This window comes from Microcaecilia unicolor, chromosome 5 (genome assembly GCF_901765095.1).
Source record: "Microcaecilia unicolor chromosome 5, aMicUni1.1, whole genome shotgun sequence".
NCBI classification, from domain to species: Eukaryota; Metazoa; Chordata; class Amphibia; order Gymnophiona; family Siphonopidae; genus Microcaecilia; species Microcaecilia unicolor.
In genome coordinates, this window is record NC_044035.1 from 9,794,353 (window position 1) to 9,807,088 (window position 12,736).

A 12,736-nucleotide genomic window follows, 5' to 3' on the forward strand; every position below is an offset into this window, starting at 1 on the left:
CCGTTGCTGGCCGATCCGCAAGGCTTTGTTCTGTTTCTGTGAGTCTGACGTCTGTTGCTGGCTGATCCGCAAGGCTTCGTTCTGTTTCTGTGCGTCTGACGTCCGTTGCTTTCTGATCTGCAAGGCTTCGTTCTTTTTCTGTGAAATTTGACATCCGTTGCTGGCTGATCTGCAAGGCTTCGTTCTGTTTCTGTGAGTCTGACGTCCATTGCTGGCTGATCTGCAAGGCTTCGTTCTGTTTCTGTGCGTCTGACGTCCGTTGCTGGCTGATCCGCAAGGCTTCGTTCTGTTTCTGTGTCTGACGTCCGTTGCTGGCTGATCTGCAAGGCTTTGTTCTGTTCCTGTGCGTTTGACGTCCGTTGCTGGCTGATCCGCAAGGTTTCGTTCTGTTTCTGTGTCTGACGTCCGTTGCTGGCTGATCCGCAAGGCTTCGTTCTGTTTCTGTGCGTCTGACGTCCGTTGCTTTCTGATCTGCAAGGCTTCGTTCTATTTCTGTGAAATTTGACATCCGTTGCTGGCTGATCTGCAAGGCTTCGTTCTGTTTCTGTGAGTCTGACGTCCGTTGCTGGCTGATCTGCAAGGCTTCGTTCTGTTTCTGTGCGTCTGACGTCCGTTGCTGGCTGATCCGCAAGGCTTCGTTCTGTTTCTGTGTCTGACGTCCGTTGCTGGCTGATCTGCAAGGCTTTGTTCTGTTCCTGTGCGTTTGACATCCGTTGCTGGCTGATCCGCAAGGTTTCGTTCTGTTTCTGTGTCTGACGTCCGTTGCTGGCTGATCCGCAAGGCTTCGTTCTGTTTCTGTGCGTCTGACGTCCGTTGCTGGCTGATCTGCAAGGCTTCGTTCTGTTTCTGTGTCTGACGTCCGTTGCTGGCTGATCTGCAAGGCTTCGTTCTGTTCCTGTGCGTTTGACGTCCGTTGCTGGCTGATCCGCAAGGCTTCGTTCTGTTTCTGTGCGTCTGACGTCCGTTGCTTTCTGATCTGCAAGGCTTCGTTCTATTTCTGTGAAATTTGACATCCGTTGCTGGCTGATCTGCAAGGCTTCGTTCTGTTTCTGTGAGTCTGACGTCCGTTGCTGGCTGATCTGCAAGGCTTCGTTCTGTTTCTGTGCGTCTGACGTCCGTTGCTGGCTGATCCGCAAGGCTTCGTTCTGTTTCTGTGTCTGACGTCCGTTGCTGGCTGATCTGCAAGGCTTTGTTCTGTTCCTGTGCGTTTGACGTCCGTTGCTGGCTGATCCGCAAGGTTTCGTTCTGTTTCTGTGTCTGACGTCCGTTGCTGGCTGATCCGCAAGGCTTCGTTCTGTTTCTGTGCGTCTGACGTCCGTTGCTGGCTGATCTGCAAGGCTTCGTTCTGTTTCTGTGTCTGACGTCCGTTGCTGGCTGATCTGCAAGGCTTCGTTCTGTTCCTGTGCGTTTGACGTCCGTTGCTGGCTGATCTGCAAGGCTTCGTTCTGTTCCTGTGCGTTTGACGTCCGTTGCTGGCTGATCTGCAAGGCTCCGTTCTGTTTCTGTGAGTCTGACGTCCTGCACGTACAGGACATCAGAAACAGAACAAAGCCTTGCGCGGGAAGAAGAGGACCTCGGCTGGCAGGGATTGGGGTCCCCCGCCAGCAAAGGCAGCCCACGGCAACAGCGGGGGAGGGTTGGCGGCGGGAGGGGGGTTGAGAGGGTCGTCAGCAGGGGGGTCCAGGGCCAAATCTACGGGGGCCCAGGCCCCCTGGCCCCATGTAGCTACGCCCTACGGGGCATGTAAATGCTGGCAGGGAACCTGCGTAACTAACAGTATCTGTATATTTACACTTGCAAGAGGCACTTAAATGCAGGCACGAAAAACATGGAATTACTCTCCATGTGGCAGATAGGATAGCAAAAAAGTTGTGGATACCGTCACCAAATATTCAGATTTATTTCAGCTGTGGCGGCTGGCGTTTAGAAACAAAAACACCAACCACTGAGGCTGAATATCAGCCATAATGTTTCTCTGATGTGGCTTAGAGATGGTCAGGTCCGTGGCCAGATAACTTGATGTGAGAGGTGCTTATTTGCACACTTCCACGATTTTAGCTGTAAAACCACCGTAGGTTACGGCGTTTTGGTAACAACAACACTTTATGCGACGTTTACGAGAAGGAGAAAGTAAATTAAGCAAAGTCTTACTGGAATAAGGTGCGGCACTTCCAGTGTTCAAGTAGAATACCTGAGTCTCACTTGTGATGCCACCATAGGTGTTAGCGTAGTGTCCCATCATTGGGCATCCACCGTCAGGACATGGGAAGCAATTCCCCTGTAGGAAACACAGCTGCCTGCTGATTCAGCCTTTTCTAGTCTTAAAATGCTTCCATCCTGGTCTATATATTTATTATTGACAACTTATATTCAGCTAATCCTACATGCAGGCACTAGATGGGCTATTTTAGTCTTTATCTGTCGTCATCTATCATTCTGCTATGTTACTGTGTCAAGTGCTGGCTCATAGTGGATCACAATAGGGATGTGCACAGGCCAAAAATTTTAGGTTCATTTGGCCTTGTTTTCCCAATTTTCAGATGTCTTTTCATTTCATGTCACACATTTGTGTTAATAAAAAAAGAGGGCCAGCCCAACTGAGGTGGAGCTAACTTGCCACCTCCCCCCCCCCCCCCCCCCGGGCCGAGATGCCACCCCCTTCCCTTAGCGGCGTTTTACCTCATGGTGATATTCCAAACCCGGCAGCGGCAGCACCCACTTTTTCTCTTTACTGTGGCTGCCTGAGCCTCCGACGAAACAGGAAGTTACATCAGAGCGGGAGCTGCAGTAAAGGGAAAAGGTGGGTGCCGGTGGTGGCAGGGCAGTGTATGGGATTCGCTGCCACTGCCAGGTTTGGAACGTTGCAGTGAGGTAAAATGCCATGAAGGGGAGATGCTGCCCCTCTGAGGTGCCACTCCTGATGAGCGGCGCCTGAGGCCCCCGCTTCAGGTGGCCTAATGGTCTGGCCGTCCCTGATTAAAAAAAATGTTTAATGTGCATTCATTACTGGCCCAAGGGTATCTGATGTCATCAGTGAACCTTCAGGTATATTTTATTTATTGAGATTTTGCTCACACCTTTTTCAGTAGTAGCTCAAGGTGAGTTACATTCAGGTACTCTGAATATTTCTCTGTCCCAGGAGGGCTCACAATCTAAGTTTGTACAAGAGGCAATAGAGGGTTAAGTGACTTGCCCAAGATCACAAGAAGCAGCACTAGGATTTGAACCAGCCACCTCTGAATGGCAAGACTGGTGCTCTAACCACTAGGCCACTCCTCCACTCCATGTTTCCCATGGACAGCTCAGGGCCAAACCCCCTTCATAGTTCAACATTTCCCCTTTCTTCCTTATCCTCTGAGGTGTCCAGTATCTGCCCTTGCTTTCCTTAACCTCCTCAACAACCCTTTCCTACCCCTCAAGACATAGTAACATAGCAGATGACGGCAGAAAAAGACCTGCATGGCCCATCCAGTCTGCCCAACAAGATAAACTCATATATGTATACCTTACCTTGATTTGTACCTGTCTTTTTCAGGGCACAGACCGTATAAGTCTGCCCGGCACTATCCCTGCCTCCCAACCAGCAGCCCAGCCTCCCAACCACCGGCTCTGGCACAGACCATATAAGTCTGCCCAGCACTATCCCCACCTCCCAACCATCAGCCCCGCCTCCCGCCACCAGCTCTGGCACTGACCATATAAGTCTGCCCAGCACTATCCCTGTCTCCCAACCTCCAGCCCCGCCTCCCACCACCAGCTCTGGCACAGACCGTATAAGTCTGTCCAGCACTATCCCCGCCTCCCAACCAGCAGTCCCGCCTCCCACCACCGGCTCTGGCACAGACCGTATAAGTCTGCCCAGCACTATCCCCGCCTCCCAACCACCAGCCCCGCCTCCCGCCACCGGCTCTGGCACAGACCGTATAAGTCTGTCCAGCACTATCCCCGCCTCCCAACCACCAGTCCCGCCTCCCACCACCGGCTCTGGCACAGACCGTATAAGTCTGCCCAGCACTATCCAGTATGTTTCCACCCTACTCCCCCAGTGGTGTCCAACTAGATCCCTTTTGCTTCCTACCCTCTGAGGTGTCCAGCATTTAATCTTTCTATCTTTCTCTACCCTCCCCCACATTTCCAGTCTCTCTCCATCTCCCTTTGCTTCTCCTCCTACTCGTTGCTGCTAAACAAGGTTTCTGCATCCAGTAGTAAGGCCTTCAGCATACATTCATATTCATAACCTGCCTCATTCTGTCTCCTCCCAACCTCCTGTTTTGGAGGAGGTGGGAGGTGGCAGGCTTTGAGTATGGACAGATGCTCAAGGCCCCGTTGTAGCCGATGCATATTCCGCCTAGTGGTCAGGCTGGGCCTCTGTGCATTAGAACTTTTTAATGTACAGAAATCAATTGCATGTAAGTTGAATTTGTAAGTTAATGGACATTAAATCAATATTGCACAGACTAAAAATTTTAAGCCCCTTATCAAACGTAATGTGTGTTAACCAATGTACATTCCTAGATCACAAGAATAAAATCCATTTCAATAAAAGCATACAAAACCAGAGTGTTGACAGGTAGGTAATCGCCCTTCTAGCCTTCAGGAGAGTTTATGCAATGTAATTGAAGTTTGCCTTTGAAAACTGGATTGTAGGCCTGGATTATAGGCCTACGGGCATCTAACCACTGCTGGCTCACTGAAAATCAGTCCCATTCTATGAGAGTTTTTGTTTTTATTTCATACTTACTTTTTAATATAGTATTTATTGTTTTTTTGTATTTATTGATGCGCTTAGGTTATTACCGCCCGGTTACCATGTGAGACTTTACCACTAGGTCGATGGCTGGTGGTAAGGTCTCAGACCAAAAATGGACGCGTGGCAATTTTCATTTTACTGCACATCCATTTTTGACAACATTTTTTAAAAAGGGCTTTTTTACGGGCGCGCTGAAAAATGGATTGGTGCGCGCCCCAAACCCGCACCTACACTACCGCAAGCCATTTTTCAGCGCACCTTAGTAAAAGGATCCCTTAACCTTTTTGAAACCCAGATACACTAACCGCTGATACCACATCCTCTGGCAACGAGTTCCAGAGCTTAAAACTATTCGTTGAGTGAAAAAATATTTCCTCCTGTTTGTTTTAAAAGTATTTTTTTTTTCTATATAATACTCTTTCTCAATAAGACTATAGTACTTCAAGTCCATAGACCGCTATTGAATGGGCTATGGAAAAACCACTATTTCTGGGATAAACAGTATAAAATGTATTGTACTGTTTTGGGATCTTGCCAGGTATTTGTGACCTGGATTGGCCACTGTTGGAAACAGGATTCTGGGCTTGATGGACCTTCGATCTGTCTCAGTATGGCAATACTTATGTACTTGGGATTCTGAATGGAATGTTGCTACTCTTTGAAATTCTGCATGGAATCTTGTTATTCTTTAGAATTCTAGAATCTTGCTACTCTTTGGGGTTCTACATGGAATGTTGCTACACTTTGAAATTCTGCATGGAATCTTGTTATTCTTTAGAATTCTAGAATCTTGCTATTCTTTGGGGTCCTACATGGAATGTTACTACTCTTTGGGTTTCTGCCAGGTATTTGTGACCTGGATTGGCCACTGTTGGAAACAGGATGCTGGGCTTGATGGACCTTTGGTCTGTCCCAGTAGGGCAACACTTATGTACTTGGGATTCTGAATGGAATCTTGCTACACTTTGAAATTCTGCATGGAATCTTGTTATTCTTTAGAATTCTGGAACCTTGCTACTCTTTGGGTTTCTGCCAGGTATTTGTGACCTGGATTGGCCACTGTTGGAAACAGGATGCTGGGCTCGATGGACCTTTGGTCTTTCCCAGTATGGCAATACTTATGTACCAGTACAATACAGGGCTAAATTTAAAACTCTATGTCTGATCTTCAAGGCCCTGAAAGGAAATGGCCCAGAGTATCTGAAGAATAGGATGATCCTCTCCACACCGCCAAGGACACTAAGGTCCTCTCAAGGGATATCCCTAACCACACCCTCTCCAAAAGACATTACACGATGTGATACCCGCAAGCGAGCCTTCTCCGGAGTAGCCCCCACACTCTGGAATGGACTCCCTGAAAGATTCTGCTTAACACAAGACCATCTCTACTTCAGGAAGCAGCTGAAAGCTCGGATCTTGGAAAAAGTAACTAACTTGTTAGTCTCACTCACACACACAAGGAGTGCTCTCACCCACAGAGGGAGCATCTGTAACGGATAAAGTAGGCTTAGGCAACAATAGCATTTTAACCAGCGCTATTCACCCTAGAATGTACGTGTGCTGATTAAGCGACAAGAGGTAGAGGTGGGAGGGGGGGAGGGGAGAAGACAGGGGGAGGGATCTTTGATGGGGGGGGGGGGGGAAGAAATGGAAAAAATAAAACCTGGAGATCAGTAGAATGTTGGCAGAAGTTGTTAGGACATGTTTTCTTTTTGTATTGTAATTGCTCTCGATGTCTGTAACTGAATCTATGGAACAATAAAAATACTTACAAAAAAAACCCCAAAGGAGTGACACAGGCTGCACATATTGCAGCAGGACATTTATCCACTCCTACCCTTGCGTGGGATATGCATAAAGGAATCCTGTGCAGAAGGAATGGATCCTCAGAAGCTTAGCCGAAATTGGGTGGCGGAGCAGGTGGGGGAAGAGGGGTTGGTGGTTGGGAGACAGGGATAGTGCAGGGCAGACTTATACGGTCTGTGCCAGAGCCGGCGATGGGAGGCGGGACTGGTGGTTGGGAGGCGGGAAATACTGCTGGGCAGACTTATACGGTCTGTGCCAGAGCCGGTGGGGGGAGGCGAGGCTGGTGGTGGGGAGGCGGGGAATAGTGCTGGGCAGACTTATACGGTCTGTGCCAGAGCCAGTGATGGGAGGCGGGACTGGTGGTTGGGAGGCGGGAAATACTGCTGGACAGACTTATACGGTCTGAGCCCTGAAAAAGGCAGGTACAAATCAAGGTAAGGTATACACATATGAGTTTATCTTGTTGGGCAGACTGGATGGACTGTGCAGGTCTTTTTCTGCCGTCATCTACTATGTTACCCTTGCTGAGATGATATTTAACCATCTCTCTGACCTCAAGTGCAACTTTCTTCAGATCAATCACCTTACTTTCAAATTCTTCCTACTTTCTTACTCATCTATATGTTACAACTTTGCCTTACCCTTCACTACCAATTATAATGTTCTAGTACATATTTTGTTGACTTGTAAGTAGTATACCATGCCATACTTTGTATTGTTGTTCGAATATTTTTACTGCTGTAATTGCCTATTGCTCATGTTTGATCTATTCTTACTGTACGCCGCCTTGAGTGAATTCCTTCAAAAAGGCAGTAAATAAATCCTCATAAATAAATAAACTGATCAAATTACAAAAACTCTGGAGAATACTTTCTGCAGGAGGAAAAAGCCTCCAATCCCGTCCCATCCACACATTTACGTTTTTTCAAAGTGATAGGAATTCAAAGTGGCAGAAACCCAGTGACGAGAAGATTAAGGAGTCTTTTTATTAAACCACGGTAAAAAGTGGCCTGCGGTAGTATAGATATGTACATTGGGCGCTCGCCAGGCCAGTATTTACTGTATCTACAAAAAATGTTTTTTTTTTTAATGGGACAGGAAAAGAGACTGCAGAACAATGAAACCATTGCGCGCCCAAAACCAGGCTGAGCCCTTAACGCCACCCACTGATCTAGCGGTAAAGGCTGACGTGCTACACGTGCAGTGACTTGTTGGCGCACACCAAGTGCTGATTACAGCCAGAACCAGCATGCGTAGGACGAAGTAAATAAATAATTCATCCAGGCGTTATAAGACGTGCGCAAAATCTGAAATTAACCTCCAGGAGGGTGTGCTCGCCTGGCGGTAGTCTCATTTTGGCGCAAGCTGTACGTGCGTAGAGCCTACAGCGGCTTAGTAAAAGGGCCCCTCAGTTAGAAGTGTGAGAAAGACAGACTGACATGCTGTTTTGTCTTGAAACAGCACACTGCGATACTCTGGCCGTAGTCGGCGGAGGCAACAGATATATGTTTTGAAGCGCACTTTGAGATTGAAAGAGAAGTTCTTCTAATTTTGGTTTATCACATTGCATTGGGTGTCCACATGATGAAAGAAGATTGGAGTCTTTCACTTACTGCAATAAGAAAGTTTTATGCCAATGGCGTGAACCCTAACAATTCCCATTACTTGAAAAAAATGTAAATGTATGGAAGGGAGGGGTTCTGGGGCTTTTTCCTCCTGAAAAAAGTATTCTCCAGAGTTCTCCTAATTTGATCTGTTTGAAGAATTATAAGTCTTATTGAGAAAAGTGTCATATAGAAGATATTCTGACTCTTTCATCCTCTATATTTTTAAAGGTACCATATAGCTTCCTTGAGCGTCCCCTAATCCTTGTACTTTTTTCCGATCTGAGGAAGAAGGGCAACCTTCGAAAGCTAATCAAGAAATGTATTAAGTTATGTCCAATAAAAAAGGTATCATCTTATTTTCTTTTCCATGTTTTATTTTGATTTCTATAGATTCTACATGGAATGTTGCTATTCCACTAGCAACATTCCATGTAGAAGTCGGCCCTTGTAGATCACCAATGTGGCCGCGCAGGCTTCTGCTTCTGTGAGTCTGACGTCCTGCACGTACGTGCAGGACGTCAGACTCACAGAAACAGAAGCCTGCGCAGCCTTCTACATGGAATGTTGCTAGTGGAATAGCAACATTCCATGTAGAATCTCCAACAGTAGCAACATTCCATGTAGAATCTCCAATAGTATCTATTTTACTGTCATAGTAATGCTTGAATGTTTTCACTTATATACACTGTCAGCTAGCACATTTGCTTATTTCCGATCTGACGAAGAAGGGCAACCTTCGAAAGCTAATCAAGAAATGTATTAAGTTATGTCCAATAAAAAAGGTATCATCTTATTTTCTTTTCCATGTTTGATTTTGTTTGATTTCTATTGAAACCTCAAAAAAATCAATTTTCGTTTACCCATTCTACACCACTCGGGATTTTGTAGACTTCCACCATATCTCCCCCCCCCCCCCCCCCCCAGCCATCACTTTTCCAAGTTGAAGAGTCTTAACCTCTTAAGCCTTTCCTCAAATTCAAGGAGTTCCATCCCCTTTATCATTTTGGTTGCCCTTCTTTGAACCTTTTCTAATTTTGCTATATCTTTCTTAACGATACGGCAACTAGAATTACACACAGTACTCAAGATGTGGTCGCACCGTGGAGTGATACAGACGCATCATAATATACTTTGCCTTATTTTCTATCCCTTTCTTAATAAATCCTAGCATTCGGTTTGTTTGTTCTTTGGCAGCCAACGCACACTGGGCAGAAGATTTCAGCATATTGTCCACGATGACACCTAGATCTTTTTCTTTGGTACTGACTCCTAGGGTACAACGTAGCATCAAATAACTATGGTTTGGATTACTCTTCCCAATGTGCACCACTTTGCACGTCAACCTTAAATCTCATCTGCCATGTGACGTCTATGTCTGTCTATGAGTCTCAAATTCTCATGTACAGCAGCATCTTTGAACAATACTGTGTGAATCTTTCATTTATTTTTGGTTGTTAGAGATTTGTTGTAATTTCAGGACCAGAGGAACACGGGATAGACTTACATCGTTAAAGGACTGGTAATTAACACAAGGATATCCAACAAATCCATCCCTGGAGGTGATACTGTCTATATAATACTCAATAACTCGGAGGTGGCTGCAGGCTAAAAGATCAGTTATTGCTGTGAAAATAGAACAGATTTTTATTAACTTGAGAAAGGAATCAGAATCACATTCAAGTTATCCAAGTTTTCATTTTTATATGTATTTGATATCTGTTAGACGAATAACTAACTAAGCAGTGTACAATATTGTGTTCAACTCTGGTCACCGCATCTAAAAAAGATGTGGAGGGGCATAATTGTTTTTAGGCATTGGGATATCAACTGAGCATATTCTAAATACTGTGCCTCATTCTTATAGAATACGCTTAGGCGAAAATGATTTCTGCACAGATTTTCTAGGCGCCATATAAAGAATCTGGCCCATAACAACTTAAAAGGAAGTGGGAAGTGGACCAATGACTCCAGGGAGACGGGATACTGATGTATAAAGTACCACCTTATTCACAGACTCGACGCAGTACCGTGTTTCGGCCACAGGCCTGCCTCAGGAGTCTTAAATGATTCTGGTACTAGGAATCGTCTGAAAGTATATGATTTCCTCACAAGCAGACTACACAGAGACTTTAAAGTATCTGTTTCAATCATTCAGAGGTCTTTTTGAAGACCACCTAACTTTCAGACGATTCCTAGCACCAGAATCATTTAAGACACCTGAGGCAGGCCTGTGGCCGAAACACGGTACTGCGTCGAGTCTGTGAATAAAGTGGTACTTTATACATCAGTATCCCGTCTCCCTGGAGTCATTGGTCCACTTCCCACTTCCTTTTAACTGTTGTTTTCTGGTGGGAGTTAGTGTTCATCCACCTCGGTGGATCACCTCCTCCATAACATCTTAGGCACACTCAGTCACTGTTCTAGAATTGCTGCTAATTGTTCCCCATTGTGGCGTCTAGATCTTGGCACCAATTAATAGATTCACCCCACCCTCCTGTGTGCACCCAGTACAAAAACCTTCTGGGTCTACAGTGGTGGACCTTCGTGAGCTAAGGCAGAGAGAGAGAGGTATATAATGACGACCTTCAGGGTCATAGGCCTGAAAGCCTAACAAAATCAATATGTGAATGGCAGCTTTCTCTCTGATTAAAATTGTTCAGCCAGACTGGGGGGGGGGGGGGGGTGTTGTTGGGAGGGGCAAGGTTATTGCCTGGGGGGGAAGGGAAGAGTTCACCCCCTTATGTATTCCTACCTCTTAGGAGCTTCCCAAAGGGACTGGAGCCAGAGGAGAGGGTGAGCAACAATGGAACCATTTTGAACTAGTGGAGCATGACAAGCAGAAGACAGCAGGTGAGGGCTAGGAAGGGGGGTGAGTCCAGAAGGTGAAGACTGAAGAACAGGTAATTAATGAAAGACACAGAGGAATATGGGAGGAAAGAAAGAATGGGGAATGGGAGTAGGTGAGACAGAGGACAAGAAGGTATGAAACAAAGCCAGATAGAAATGTAGGATAAGAAATTAAACAAACAGGAGACAGAAGAAATAAAAAATGGAAAGGAGACCCTGAAAAAGAGAAGAGGAGATGTTCTGAGAGTAGAAAAAAAAAGGACCTAAACCAATGTGAAACCAAGACAACAAAACACATTGGAGACATTATTCAAAGCAAGCTATCTATTCACCAGCAGGAGTACAGCCCAGTTTGCCCTGAGCACCTACCAGCTAAGATTGAACCAAGTCAGTCAGTGTTAAGCAAAACACCAGCAGCTGTGATTAAAATAAATCTGGGTATTAAGACTGCAGTACAAATCATCATTCACATGCCAGTTACCTTCACCTAACTGGAAGCCCTTTGCGGAAAGGACAGGAAAGCTTCTGAATGTGCCTTATTTTACACACATCACATTTAGACAACTCTTGGGTCATTGCATATGCATAACTGAAGCCCCGTGCAGAGCACATGAACGGCACTTCAGAACTAATTCGGCAGAAGCAGTGACGGTTTCACTCACGTTCCAGGAGGTTTATTCCACACCCTGGCATTCTTTTTCCACCATTTGGGAAAAAATCGACATGACCAATAGAGTCGCGGATTCCAGCACCTGAAATACAGTATAGAGTCATACGTTGTGAGAAACGAGTTTTGTTCCCTCCCTGTATAATGCAATGTCTATCCCCGCAGATGTTAACTTCTGCTGCTGATTAACCCTTGCAGTTTTTTTTAAAAAACTCACCCAAGAGAAATTTTGCGTTTGAGTGAATAACGTCAACCATTTGTGCATCGGATATATCTAGTCGCACTTCTGGTGGAGTGTCTTCAAAGTATGGCCCAGCTGGATCCAGAGCTAGATAAGATATGACGTGATCGTGTAAGGACTGGGTTTTGAAAGCAGGAGTAAAGCTGCAAAGGGAAAGCATCTCTATGGGGGACACACACACACACACACACACACACACACACACACACACACACACACACAGTAGTAAGGGCTCTCAGCGCTAAACCAAACTAAACCTTCCAATCTCAGAAACGTTAAAAATCCTTGGAGTCACTATCGACCGCCACCTAACACTCGAAACTCATACAAACAACACAACCAAAAAGATGTTCTACTGCATGTGGAAACTGAAAAGAATAAGACCATTCTTCCCAAGATCCGTCTTTCGCAGCCTAGTGCAATCCCTCGTACTCAGCCATCTGGACTACTGCAACTCACTATACGCAGGTTGCAAAGAGCAAATACTGAGGAAACTTCAAACAGCCCAGAATACAGCAGCCAGACTCATCTTCGGAAAACCAAAATACGAAAGTGCAAAACCCTTACGAGAGAAGCTACACTGGCTCCCACTTAAGGAACGCATTACTTTTAAAGTATGCACATTAGTCCACAAAATTATTCACGGAGAAGCCCCAGCCTACATGTCTGATTTAATAGACTTACCACCCAGAAACGCTAAAAGATCGTCCCGAACTTTCCTCAACCTCCACTTCCCTAATTGCAAGGGTTTGAAATGCAAGGCGCTGCACGCGTCAACCTTTTCTTACATGAGCATGCAGTTCTGGAATACACTGCCG

General features: G+C 45.8%; 1 protein-coding gene across 1 annotated transcript in view; it reads right to left on the reverse strand.

Moving 5' to 3' along the window:
• The window catches only part of LOC115471077 (inactive pancreatic lipase-related protein 1-like), a 64,054-nt gene that overhangs the window by 13,219 nt on the left and 38,099 nt on the right, over positions 1-12,736 (reverse strand). The window contains exons 8-11 of the mRNA XM_030204751.1: positions 11,895-12,005; positions 11,673-11,762; positions 9,668-9,786; positions 2,152-2,278 (exon numbers count right to left, since the gene is read on the reverse strand). Coding sequence (XP_030060611.1) covers positions 2,152-2,278; positions 9,668-9,786; positions 11,673-11,762; positions 11,895-12,005 — 447 coding nt within the window. The remainder of the gene's footprint in view (positions 1-2,151; positions 2,279-9,667; positions 9,787-11,672; positions 11,763-11,894; positions 12,006-12,736) is intronic.